This window comes from Phocoena sinus, chromosome 3 (genome assembly GCF_008692025.1).
Source record: "Phocoena sinus isolate mPhoSin1 chromosome 3, mPhoSin1.pri, whole genome shotgun sequence".
In the NCBI taxonomy this organism is placed as follows: Eukaryota; Metazoa; Chordata; class Mammalia; order Artiodactyla; family Phocoenidae; genus Phocoena; species Phocoena sinus.
The window spans coordinates 144,401,251-144,414,377 of NC_045765.1; the positions used below are offsets into that span (position 1 = coordinate 144,401,251).

The window sequence follows — 13,127 nt, forward strand, 5'->3', positions numbered from 1 at the left end:
TTTTTTCATTTATTTCTGATCTGATCTTTATGATTTCTTTCCTTTTGCTAACTTTGTGGTTCTTTTTTTCTTCTTTCTCTAATTGCTTTAGGTGTAAGGTTAGGTTGTTTATTTGAGATTTTTCTTGTTTCTTGAGGTAGGATTGTATTGCTATAAACTTCCCTCTTAGAACTGCTTTTGCTGCATCACATAGGTTTTGGGTCATCATGTTTTCATTGTCATTTGTTTCTAGGTATTTTTTTAATTTCCTCTTTGATTTCTTCAGTGATCTCTTGGTTATTTAGTAGTGTATTGTTTAGCCTCCATGTGTTTGTATTTTTTACAATTTTTTTCCTGTAATTGATATCTAGTCTCATAGCGTTGTGGTCAGAAAAGATACTTGATATGATTTCAATTTTCTTAAATTTACTAAGGCTTGATTTGTGACCCAAGATCTGATCTATCCTGGAGAATGTTCCATGAGCACTTGAGAAGAAAGTGTATTCTGTTGTTTTTGGATGGAATGTCCTATAAATATCATTTAAATCCATCTTGTTTAATATGTCATTTAAAGCTTGTGTTTCCTTATTTATTTTCATTTTGGATGATCTGTCCATTGGTGAAAGTGGGGTGTTAAAGTCTCCTACTATGATTGTGTTACTGTCGATTTCCCCTTTCATGGCTGTTAGCATTTGCCTTATGTATTGCGGTGCTCCTATGTTGGGTGCATCAATATTTACAACTGTTATATCTTCTTTGATTGATCCTTTGATCATTATGTAGTGTCCTTCTTTGTCTCTTGTAATAGTCTTTATTTTAAAGTTTATTTTGTCTGATATGAGAATTGCTACTCCAGCTTTCTTTTGATGTCCATTTGCATGCTATATCTTTTTCCCTCCCCTAACTTTCAGTCTGTATGTGTCCCTAGGTCTGAAGTGGGTCTCTTGTAGACTGCATATATACAGGTCTTGTTTTTGTATCCATTCAGCCAGTCTATGTTTTTTGGTGGCAGCATGTAATCCATTTACATTTAAGGTAATTATTGATATGTACGTTCCTATTACCATTTTCTTAATTGTTTTGGGTTTGTTATTGTAGGTCTTTTCCTTCTCTTGTGTTTCCTGCCTAGAGAAGTTCCTTTAGCGTTCCTTGTAAAGCTGGTTTGGTGGTGCTGAATTCTCTTAGCTTTTGCTTATCTGTAAAGGTTTTAATTTCTCCGTCAAATCTGAATGATATCCTTGCTGGGTAGAGTAATATTGGTTGTAGGTTTTTCCCTTTCATCACTTTAATTATGTCCTGCCACTCCCTTCTGTCTTGCAGAGTTTCTGCTGAAAGATCAGTTGTTAACCTTATGCGGATTCCCCTGTACGTTATTTGTTGCTTTTCCCTTGCTGCTTTTAATATTTTTTCTTTGTATTTAATTTTTGATAGTTTGATTAATATGTATCTTGGTGTGTTTCTCCTTGGATTTATCCTGTATGGGACTCTCTGTGCTTCCTGGAGTTGATTGACTATTTCCTTTCCCATATTAGGGAAGATTTTAACTATAATCTCTTCAAATGTTTTCTTAGTCCTTTTTTTTATTCTCTTCTTCTGGGACCCCTATAATTCTAATGTTGGTACATTTAATGTTGTCCCAGAGGTCTCTAAGACTGTCCTCAATTCTTTTCATGCTTTCTTCTTTATTCTGCTCTGCAGTAGTTATTTCCACCATTTTATCATCCAGGTCACTTGTCCATTCTTCTGCCTCTGTTGTTCTGCTATTGATTCCTTCTAGAGAATTTTTTATTTCATTTATTGTGTTGTTCCTCACTGTTTGTTTGCTTGTTAGTTCTTCTAGGTCCTTGTTAAACGTTTTTTGTATTTTCTCCATTCTATTTACAAGATTTTGCATCATCTTTACTACCATTACTGTGAATTCTTTTTCAAGTAGACTCCCTCTTTCCTCTTCATTTGTTTGGCCTGGTGGGTTTTTACTTTGCTCCTTCATCTGCTGCATATTCCTCTGTCTTCTCATTTTCCTTAACTTACTGTGTTTGGGGTCTCCTTTTTGCAGGCTGCAGGTTTGTAGTTCCCGTTGTTTTTGGTTTCTGCTCCCAGTGGATGAGGTTGGTCCAGTGGGTTGTGTAGGCTTCCTGGTGGAGGGCACTGGTGCCTGTGTTCTGGTAGATGAGGCTGGATCTTGTCTTTCTGCTGGGCAGGGTTGCGTCCAGTGGTAGGTTTTGGGGTGTCTGTGAACTTACTATGATTTTAGGCAGCCTCTCTGCTAATGGGTGGGGTTGTGTTCGTCTTGCTGGCTGTTTGGCATAGGGTGTCCAGCAGTGGAGATTGCTGGTCATTGAGTGGAGCTGGGTCTTTGCATTGAGATGGAGATCTCTGGGAGAGCTCTCGCCGATTGATATTACATGGGGCCAGGAGGTCTCTGGTGGTCCAATGTCCTGAACTCAGCTTTCCCACCTCAGAGGCTAAGGCCTGACAGCTCGCCAGAGCACCAAGACCCTGTCAGTCACACAGCTCAGAAGAAAAGGGAGGGAAAAACATTACAGAAGATAAAATAAAGTTATTAAAATAAAAAGTTTTTAAAAAATTATTTTAAAAAGAGTAATTAAAAAGAAAAAGAGAGCAACCAAACCAATAAACAAATCCACTAATGATAACAAGTGCTAAAAACTATAATAAGATACACATAAAAATCAGAAACTAGTCAATCACATACAGCAAACCCCAAGTCTACAGTTACTCTCAAAGTCCACCACCTCAATTTTGGGATGATTCATTGTCTGTTCAGGTATTCCACAGATTCAGGGTACATCAAGTTGATTGTGGATATTTAATCCGCTGCTCCTGAGGCTGCTGGGAGAGATTTCCCTTTCTCTTCTTTGTTTGCATAGCTCCTGGGGTTCAGCTTTGGATTTGGTCCCACCTCTGCATGTAGGTCACCTTCTGGCACCTGTTCTTTACCCACATCAGAGGGTGTTAAAGGAGCGGCTGCTTAGGGGGCTTTGGCTCTCTGAGGCCAGGAGGGAGGGGCACGGAATTAGGGGCAAGCCTGTGAGGGCAGAGGCCAGCATAACATTGCACCAGCCTGAGCCGTACTATGTGTTCTTCTGGTGAAGTTGTCTGTGGATCACAGGCCCCTGGCAGTTGCGGGCTGCACAGGTTCCTGGGAGGAGAGGTGTGGACAGTGACCTGTGCTTGCACACAGGCTTCCTGGTGGCTGCAGTAACAGCCTTAGCATCTCATGCCCGTCTCTGGGGTCTGTGCTGATAGCCGTGGCTCGCGCCTGTCTCTGGAGCTCCTTTAGGTGGTGCTCTGAATCCCCCCTCCTCGCGCACCCCAAAACAATGGTCTGTTGCCTCTTAGGCAGGTCCAGACTTTTCCCCGGACTCCCTCCCGGCTAGCCGTGGTGCACTAACCCCCTGCAGGGTGTGTTCATGCCGCCAACCCCAGTCCTCTCCCTGAGCTCCGACCGAAGCCCGAGCCTCAGCTCCCAGCCCCCACCCGCCCTGGTGGGTGAGCAGACAAGCCTCTCGGGCTGGCGAGTGCCGGTCGGCACCGATACTCTGTGCGGGAATCTCTCCGCTTTGCCCTCCGCACCCCTGTTGCTGTGCTCTCCTCCACCACCCCGAAGCTTCCCCGCTCCGCCACCCGCAGTCTCCGCCCGCGTAGGGGCTTCCTAGTGTGTGGAAACCTTTCCTCCTTCACAGCTCCCTCCCACTGGTGCAGGTCCAGTCCCTATTCTTTTGTCTCTGTTTTTTTTTTTTCTTTTGCCCTACCCAGGTACGTGGGGAGTATTTTGCCTTTTGGGAAGTCTGAGGTCTTCTGCCAGCGTTCAGTAGGAGTTGTTCCACATGTAGATGTATTTTTGATGTATTTGTGGAAAGGAAGGTGATCTCTATGTCTTACTCCTCTGCCATCTTGAAGGTCCTCTGGAGAATCTTTTAAAAATGTATGTATATGTATAGCTGATTCACTTTGTTATAAAGCAGAAACTAACACACCATTGTAAAGCAATTATACTCCAATGAAGATGTTAAAAAAATAAAATAAAAATAAAATGTAGATTCTTATTAAGTAAATGGCTCTGGAGCAGTCTCAGATTCTGCATGTTTAGCAAGCTCCTATACAATTCCCAAGACACTGGCCCTGGCCTACACTTAAAGAAGCAAGTGCCTAGATCTAGAGACACTATGTTATTCTTTATTACTGACAGTCCTTACAACCCAATTATACATCCATGAGATAACAATTGGAAAAATTATTTTCTATTTGACAAATCCAATAAAATTTAAATAAAAATAACTTTGATAGGAAAATACATGAAGTCTGTTATGCCATGAATCTGAAAAGAATCTTAGAGGTCAATGGGCTCTGCAAGCTCATTCATTCAGTCACCCCTTTTTATCAAACATTTACTGAGGGTCTGCTGTGGCACTGAGCTAGGCTCAGATGCTTCAAAACACTCTCTGATGGTAAGGCAGCCTTAGGCATTTGAAGAGTCATGATCCAGCTTTTGGGTTCCTTTAGGACCTTATATTTTCTTCATCTTCCCACTTGCCTTTGGAAATCCTCAGGGATTCCCAGCAGGACTAGGGGTAGAAGGGAGCTGACACCAACAGATAACCATGGCATTGTCCTTTCATATTTATCTTCCATTTCTTTCATATGAATCCTTGAACTTTAATACTATTTTCATTGAAATGCTCTTAAAAAGGCTGTGTAGGTGCACCACATTATTTCCATTAACAAAGAAGTTCAATGTGATATATTGAAGGAAGATGGGCAAAAAAAAAAAAAAAATAAGTTGACATGTGAACTCTTCCTGTAATTACACAGGCTTGATTTTAAACCAATGGATGAGACATTCAAAAAAGGTGAGGCCTGCTATGTTCTTAAGATCATTTAAAATGTTGTTATAGGAAGACTCCTAAGAAGGCTTCAAAGTTTCCCTGGAAAACCCCCTCAAATACATATCTTGTATAATCCCTTCCCCTTGAGTATGGGTGGGATTTGTAAATGTGATGGAAAGCCAATTTTCAGGAGTAAAGGTAAAGACATTTTGCAGACACAAGGTCCTTAATCAGTTGATTTTGAGTTAATCAAACGAGAGCCCAACCTTGGGCCCTGATCTAATCATGTGAACCCTTTTAAAAAGGACCCAGGCCTTCAGGGAGAGATTTGAAGCCAGCATGATGCTTTCCTGCTGGCCATGAAGAGGCAAACTCTGAAACTGTGAGAGGGCATGTGGCAAGGAACCACAGGCAGCCTCTTGGAGCTGAAGTTCTCAGTCCTACAACTGCACGGATCTGAATTCTGCCAGCAGCCCACCTTGGAAGCCAGTCCTGGAACAAATATTGGAATTGGCCTCAGCTAAGACTGCAACCCCAGCGGACACCTTGATTTTAGCCTTCTGAGACCCTGAGCAGAGGACCCAGCTAAGCCATGACTGGGCTTCTGACTTACAGAAACTCTGAGGTAATAACTGGGCCTTGGTTTAAGCCACTAAATTTGTGGAAATTTGTTACATAGACTCAAAACCCAACACAAATACTATGGTTTCATTCATTCAACAAGTACTTATTGACTGTGCAGAACCTTAGACGGCTCCAGAAAAGTACTTAGGACTGTTCTAGGTGCTTGAAATGCACTTACTAGGAAAGAGATGAAGATGCGTGCTTTTGAGGAGCTTAATTTCTAGAAGAGGAAGATAGAATAAATAAAGTAAATTAGATAGTCATTATGGAAACACAGGGAAAAAATGCAGGTCAAGGAAAAGGGAATTGGAGTGAAGGGTGGGGAAGGGGGGCAGGTTGCAGAGTTGAGAAGATGAAATTTGGACAAAGGTTGGAGGTGGGCAGGGAGTAGGCAGGTAGGACGCGCAGGGGAAGGGCCACACAGGCAGAGGAGAGCGCTGAGGCCAGTGTCCTCAGGTAGGAGCACGCCTGCACATTTGATCAACATGGAGGAGGCCAGAGTGGCTGAGACAGGGGACAGAAGAGGCAAGGCCGGTTGGTTTCTTGAGGACTTTGGGTTTTCCTCTGACTAAAACGCAGTGCTGTGGGATGGCTGGAGCAGAGGCTGCTGTGATCTGCCTGTGACCTGAGCCAAGACAAGGGAGACATGGAGGACCTGTGATGAGGCCACTGCTGTCATGCAGGTGAAGTTGGCTGGTTTGTTCCAGTGACAGCAATGGGACTTGGAACAGGTGGTCTGATCCTGGACGTATTTTGAGGGTAGAACTACGGGCATTTCCTGAAGGACTGGATGTGGGGTTTTGAAAAGGAAGAGAACGGGGGATGACTCCTAGGGTTTTGGCCTGAGCAAGAGGAAGGACAGAGTTGCCACTGACCAACATGGAGAGGGCTCTAGGTGAAGGTGGGGCAGTGGGGTGGTGGGGATGGGAAGTCAGGGACCCAGTCTTGGACATGATGAGTTTGAAATGTCTACAAGAACATTCAAGTGGAGATGTCCAATAGACAGTCGTGTCTAGGAGTCTAACGTTTGGAAGACAGGTTAGGGGTGGTGGAAATAGACACTTGGGATTTGTTAGCAAACAGCTAGTATTTCAAACCACGAGCCCGGCTTAAAAAAATATTAACAGCCCAAAGACATAGAAGGATTTCATGTGGACGGAAGCTGTGGAGAAGAGATTAAGACAAAACCGTGAATTTGCATATGGTGAGGCTAAATTGCCTTTTCTCAAGAAATCCCTATGAATTTTTAAAACACTGGAATAGTTGCTCTTGATGTTGTGTGGAAAGCTGGGCAGCCAGGCCATGGCTGAACCTTGTCAGTTATAAGGAAGTGAGTTGTCACTGTCAGGGGACAACGATGGGATTGCAACACAGACGTGTCTCAGGGTTCCTTTTATGGATGCAACTGGACATCTTACCCAGTGCCTAGGACTCTGAGGTCATCTGAGCCCACAGACAGCAGGAATTACAGTCTGTCCCTGGGACCCCTGGCGGCCCTGGATTGTAGAGAACACAGATGACAAAGCAGGGGAGCTGGGTGTGGCCAGCTAGATCGTAGGCCAAGCCCTCTTCATGGGGTGTTTTTTCCCCTGATTTGGTCTTTACTCACTCTAATTATGGCCAAAAAAGTAAACGTATTATATTGTTTTATGTTTTCCCTTTGCACCCCTTTCTTTAGCTTCTTAACCATTAACTGGTGTTTTACCATGTAGAGTTAGTGTGGTTAGCTTCTGTTTAGCTGACACTGACATCGGGCTAACTGTGTGCCAATCACTGTTCTAAAAGTACCAAACATATGAACTCACACTGCACAACACTCCCAGCAGAGAGGGATGAAAATAAAACCACAGCACAGAGAGGGTAGGTAATTCCATCAAGACCTCGCAGCTTGTCAGCCGTGGCATCTGTGCTTTTAATCCCAGTTGAAGGGCGTTGAGATTTATGAAATGCTGAGCATCCAGTCCATGGAGCAGAGAGGACACCACCCTCTTTTGTCCTCTGGACAACACACACACACACACACACACACACACACACACACACACACACACCTGTCAACCATCGTTTGCCCTGTAAGAGCGCTTCTTTCTCAGGCTCTGTGGTCCTGCCTCTGCCCCCCACTTTGTTCCTTTCCTATGTTCACTTTCCAGCAGCTTGGGTAGCAGCAGGTGGGAGCCACACCCTTCCTTGGCATCCCAAGGCCCTTTCCGGCCTCACTGTGTCGCAGTCCTCGGGGCTGACCAACACAGGCTGTCTCCCGCCTTTAGCAGCTCTGTGAGCCATGGAAGGGCTCTGCTCTGATAAACACTTCTAAAAACTTCTGGCTGAAAAGGAAGTTACTTGACATCGTATTCAGACTGCTGGCTTCTTCTCAAGGAAGGAAGAACCTGTTTATATTGTTGACAGATTTGTTCAAAGAATCATATAGAGACACCTTCCAAAGCTTTACAGGAGAATTGAGCTCAGTCCTCCAGTTTATAAAACAACCAACAACCAAAACAAAAAACTGCCCGTACAACTGCCAGCCTCATGTCTTGGACACTTTTTGGTAACTCCCTGACCCCTTTCTTTCACCTGCTCTCCTGCTAGCATCTAAGAGAGATGCTCAAAGAATATGCGTCCCATGGAAGGGAATTGCTCACTTTCAGGTTACGACTGGAGTCATGTTCAATTTTGCACTGCAATTTTTAACTCATGGCGGGCTGAATCGATCAATCGATATACAAAGTTTGCTCTCATGTCTGAATCTACCATTCGACTTTTCTCATATTTTATTGAGCTTGGATGTGTTGAAGTCAGAATAGTTTTCAGATTTTAAGGACTCGCATTCTATTGTGGCCTCAGGGATAGAAGCTAATGATAACAATAGTGATGGTGATGGTACTTCTGATGATAATAATGATAATCTGATGGGTAGTGGGCAATACAGTAGGCAAACTCTTGGAATGCTGCTCAAGTTAGTCAAAGTCAAAGAGAAATGAACAAAGACATATATTGGTGAAAGTCAGTTCTTATCCAAAGCTTTTACAATGGGAAGGGCATTTAGCGAAAAGTGTGTTCAGTACCAGCTTATTTGCTAGATGAGAAGCGTGAAACCCGGAGAGCTTATGGATATTGTCTTGGATCACATAGTGAGTAAACAGGAGAAGCCTGTCTAAGATTTTGGTCCCTGCTTCCCTCCAGACTCTCCTATGCTGTCGCCATAGTGAATATTAAACTCTGCACTTGGGGGATACAGCAAAGGACCCGGGAGTCAGGGTGGAGTCTAAGACTAATTACACAAGTGGGAGAAAAGACAAGAAATGGATCAATGTTATGGAATTACCTCTATAAGATGCTCCTGCCTATTGAATGGCAGAGGTGCAAGGGGATTTTCTGGAATTTTTATATCTTCATCTCCCGTAAACCACAGACCAGCCTACACAGAAAACAAAAATGAGAATCATTAAAGTTACACTGAGATGTAATTGTTCCTCTGAAAACCACAGAGATTGAAGCCATCTCTGCAGGTGTCTAGAGCAGTGTTCTCCAAAGTAGGGTGCAGAAACCATGGGGATGCTGGAGAAAATACTAGAACTTCCATTCACATGTATTGGATCTCATTCTTTTGTAATTTTTATTTTAAAAAATTTGATAATGTATAGAATGCATTAGTGCAGTAGTACACGTGAATAATTTATAAATGAAACCCCACATACTGGGGTGCCTGCTGTACTGTAACTGTTGCAGCATGCAATGAAGCTGGGAGGTCGCTGCCCCGGATGTTGCTTGCATAGCAGTACTTTGGAGGGGTCAGTGCCCTCCACTAGCTCATATCGCTCATGTCCTGTTCATGTTGCTCTCTGTTCTCGGAGCCTAGTGTGGTGCTGGGGCATATTGTTGGTGTTGGAAATCTTTGCTGAGTGAGTGACTGACTGAATCAAGAGCTCAGGACCTACTTTTTAATGACAACCTTCATTCTCAGCCCATGTCTGACACTAATTACCAAATCCCTCGGTTCCCATTTGGCGATGCCTCACCCCCTCTCCCTTCCTCTCACGTCTACTGCTGCCATGCTGGTGTACAGCCTCATTGCCTCCATCACAGGCTGCTCCAGCAACCTCGGAGCTGTCTTCATTTCCAGTCTTTCTCTTATTTGTTTCAGCTCAGACCATTTGACCATATCAGTTTTCTCAAAACTTTAATCTTGTCATGTCATTCTCTGCTTAGAACCATTTCCTACTCTTGCTCTTTTGCTCACATCATTACTCCTACCTGAGGTGACTACCTGTTCACCAATGTAAACCTACTCATCTTTCCAGACCCAGCTTAGATCACACCTCCTCAGGGAAGCCCTCTTTGATCTCTCCTCGAAACTCCAATTTGACTTGTTTATACCAGATATTTGGCATTCAGTTCATTCCTTTGGGTGTTTTCATTCATGTCTGCTACTGAACATCAGGTATTAATTCCTCGGGTTCAAAGAATGTGTCTTGCCAATCTTAACTTTTAAACATGTCAAGCACTTCATATACATAAGCATCTTGTTCCTAGGTCTTTCTCCCTTACCATCTTCCAGAGTGACAATCTACCCTTGGCACTGCCTACTTCCAAGAACAATTGGCCAGCCTAACCTGACTCTGGCCTGTGCTTGTGCCTTCTTTCCTTCGAAGAATCACCCGTGTTTTGAGAGAAAGCTGGAGTGACACTAGGTAGCTTGTAAGGGGATGCAGCCCCCAGAGGTGAGTTTTCTTTTCATTTAGAACAGAGGAGTGCTGGCCATGCAGAAGCCTGTGAGGGAGAAGACACAGAAGCAGCTAAGGTCCAGCATGGGCTCGGGCTTTGAATGTAAGTGCTTTGCACTGACTGGGAAGAATCCTTGCCCAGTGGCCAATCTGTGGACCATAAGTACCAATCCATGGAGAATAGAGAGATGAGGAATGTAGGTAAGATTTATGCTTCAGGTCATGATGGAGTGACAAAGCTCAGAATTACCCTCCTGCCTTAAACAAACAAACAAAAAAATCCAATATATATGTAACATAATTTTTTCAGACGTTAGACAACAGGCAACTCAGGACAGTAATTCCTGAAATAAGGAGAACAATGAGGACCCAAGTATTGCTCAGGCTACAGTGTCAGGAGAGGCACCCAGATAGAGCTGGCACATCTTGCTGGATTGACAAGATAGATTTGGAGCTGGGGGAGGCCACGATGACTAGAATTTTCAGGGCAAAACACTAGAGATACATTGAAAGAGAGGGTGAGCCCTAGAGATCTGTAGAAAGATCTCCTCAAGTCTTGACTGAAAGCCAACCTCTGGATGTATGTGTGGAAAATGCCAGAAGCTGGAGAAAGAACCACAGGAAAGGAGTAAGCTGAACTGTTCCTGAGTCTCACACAGGGCTGGGACTATGTTACCACCAGGGAAAATGTTACCACCCGGCAGAGTGGAAGGACCTCCTGATACACAAGGCATTGGGTAGCACCTCCAGGAGGATATTGCCTTAGTAGTGGGGCTAGATTAGCCCTAAACTAAAGGTTGCTCTGGACCCACCCTTATCAATCTTACTGTAACCTTGAAAGGATAAAACTGATTGCAAATAACATTACTGCATGCCCGACAATATTTAAAGGTATATAAAATTGGACACCCACCAATATAAAACTTATAACATCTGGCATCCTATACAAAGGCATGCAAAAAAGCCAGAAAATATAACCCATAGTCAGAAGAAACCTCAATCAATAGAAACAAACACTGAAATACACGGATGATAGAATGAACAGACAAGGATGTTCATTTAGCTGTTCTAAATATATTTCATTTATTCAAGGAGACAGAGAAAAATGCATATAATGAAGAGAGAAACGAAGGATATAAAAAGACCCAATTTAAAGAGATCAAAAATATATTTCAAATAAAAATACACTGGATTGTATTAATAATAGATTTGACTCTGCAAAGGAAATGATCAGTGAACTAGAAGATGGAGAAGTAGAAATGAATATGAAATAAAGTCAGAGAGAAAAAAAAATGGAAAGAAAAAAGAATCCAGGGTCAGCAGCCTGTGGGGCAAATATGTGACTGGATTTTGAGAATGGGGGAGGGGAGTACAGGAAAAATATTCGGAAAAACATTTCTGAAAATTTTCCAAATTTGACAAAAACGGCAAACCCACAGGTGCAGGAAACTCAGTGAAACACAAGCAAAAGAAATATGAACAAAAGCACACCGAGGAGCACGATAATCAAATTGCTGAAAACCAGTGATAAAGAGGAAATATTAAAAGAGGTTTTCCTCCTCATCCCTGATTTCTCAACCATCAATTCCATATGCAATTCTTTCAATGCACAGGAATTTTCCCTTGTTCTTAAAACCAAGAATTCAGTCATGTTAGTTTTTAAAAAATAGATGATATTTTAAAGATTAGGAAACTGTTTCAAAGTGTTTCACATACAAGAGGGTCACATGAGAAAGAAGAAAGAACCTAATCAGAGAACAACTTATATTTTTAAAAAAGTCATCCATGAAAACGTTAGCAGTGCGAAATGTTAAACGTGAACTGTAGGCTGGGTTTAAATTAATCAAGCAAGGTTCAGTCAACCACATCTTGCCCCACTGGATAATCAGGTGATTTATCCTTGAAATGTGGAAATGTCCTTTGTGGACATTTGGTCAAAGAATAAATAAAATATGGTCAAAGAATTTTAGGTTAGTTTACTTTCCCTTAGAGAACAAGTGCTGAGCTGTTTGGATCCTAGAACATCTGATTCATTAAGCCTATGATAACCTGCATTCTCATTGACAGAAGATGAGTTTAGAGAGTTCACCATCAAAGCATTCTGCATGAGTGTGACTAAACATCCACACGTGACAGAGGCAAGAGTGTGACGGCTGCAATAGGGCTGGAGCAAAGGCAGGTGCACTTTTATGCTCGCGTGGCTTAGCCCAGGTATGCAGCCTCAGCAGCTTCACAAACGCTGTATCTTATTCCATTTTAGAAGCTGGGGAAATCAGCGCACTCTTAAGTGGCGGTCATGATGAACTTGCAGTTAGTCAAAAGAAAAGAAAAAAGGCAAAATAAAAAGCAGAGTAGGGAGCTTATTTATTTATTTTTCCCCCAGAGAACTTCATTTCAGCAGTGTAGTTGTACTATTTGACTACTGTGTTCGAAGGTGGCATTTTCAACAAATCATAAGATTTTACCCTAGAAGCTGTTTTGACCGTCCCATGAAAGAACCCTGTGCGTGTGATGGGGAGAGCACTAGAGATCTGTGAGTCGTGTGGGGAGGTCAAGCGGGCCTCTCCAAATGGCCACCTTGTCCTGAGCCTCCTGAGGAGTGGGCGTTGGGTGCGTAAGCTGAGAGGGCAGAGCTCAGAAATCAACTGCTCCCAAAACCCAGGCAGTGTTCTGATAAGTATTTCTGAGTTTCTGTTTCATGCAGCAGCCGACTTTCTCTAAGAAATTCACACTTTTGGTGAGGGAGCTTTCTGGTTTTCCTCAGCACTGTGGTACAAATTACGAACACCTAAGTGCGTCTCACGTTTGTGCAAAAAGATGTTTAAATTGACAACCTGTGTTCGTTGGCACATACTGTAAAGAGTGAATGTTGGTATATTCACGAGTGCCCACTTTTAAAAATCTTAAGCCAACAAGAAAATAGAGTAAGTTTTGCCCTGCTGTTTATGTT

At 42.9% G+C, this 13,127-nt stretch overlaps 1 protein-coding gene across 1 annotated transcript in view; it reads right to left on the reverse strand.

The window, feature by feature from the left end:
* The window catches only part of SPEF2 (sperm flagellar 2), a 171,259-nt gene that overhangs the window by 17,993 nt on the left and 140,139 nt on the right, over nt 1-13,127 (reverse strand). The window contains 1 exon segment of the mRNA XM_032629118.1: nt 8,779-8,871. Within this exon segment, the coding sequence (XP_032485009.1) occupies nt 8,779-8,871 (93 nt within the window).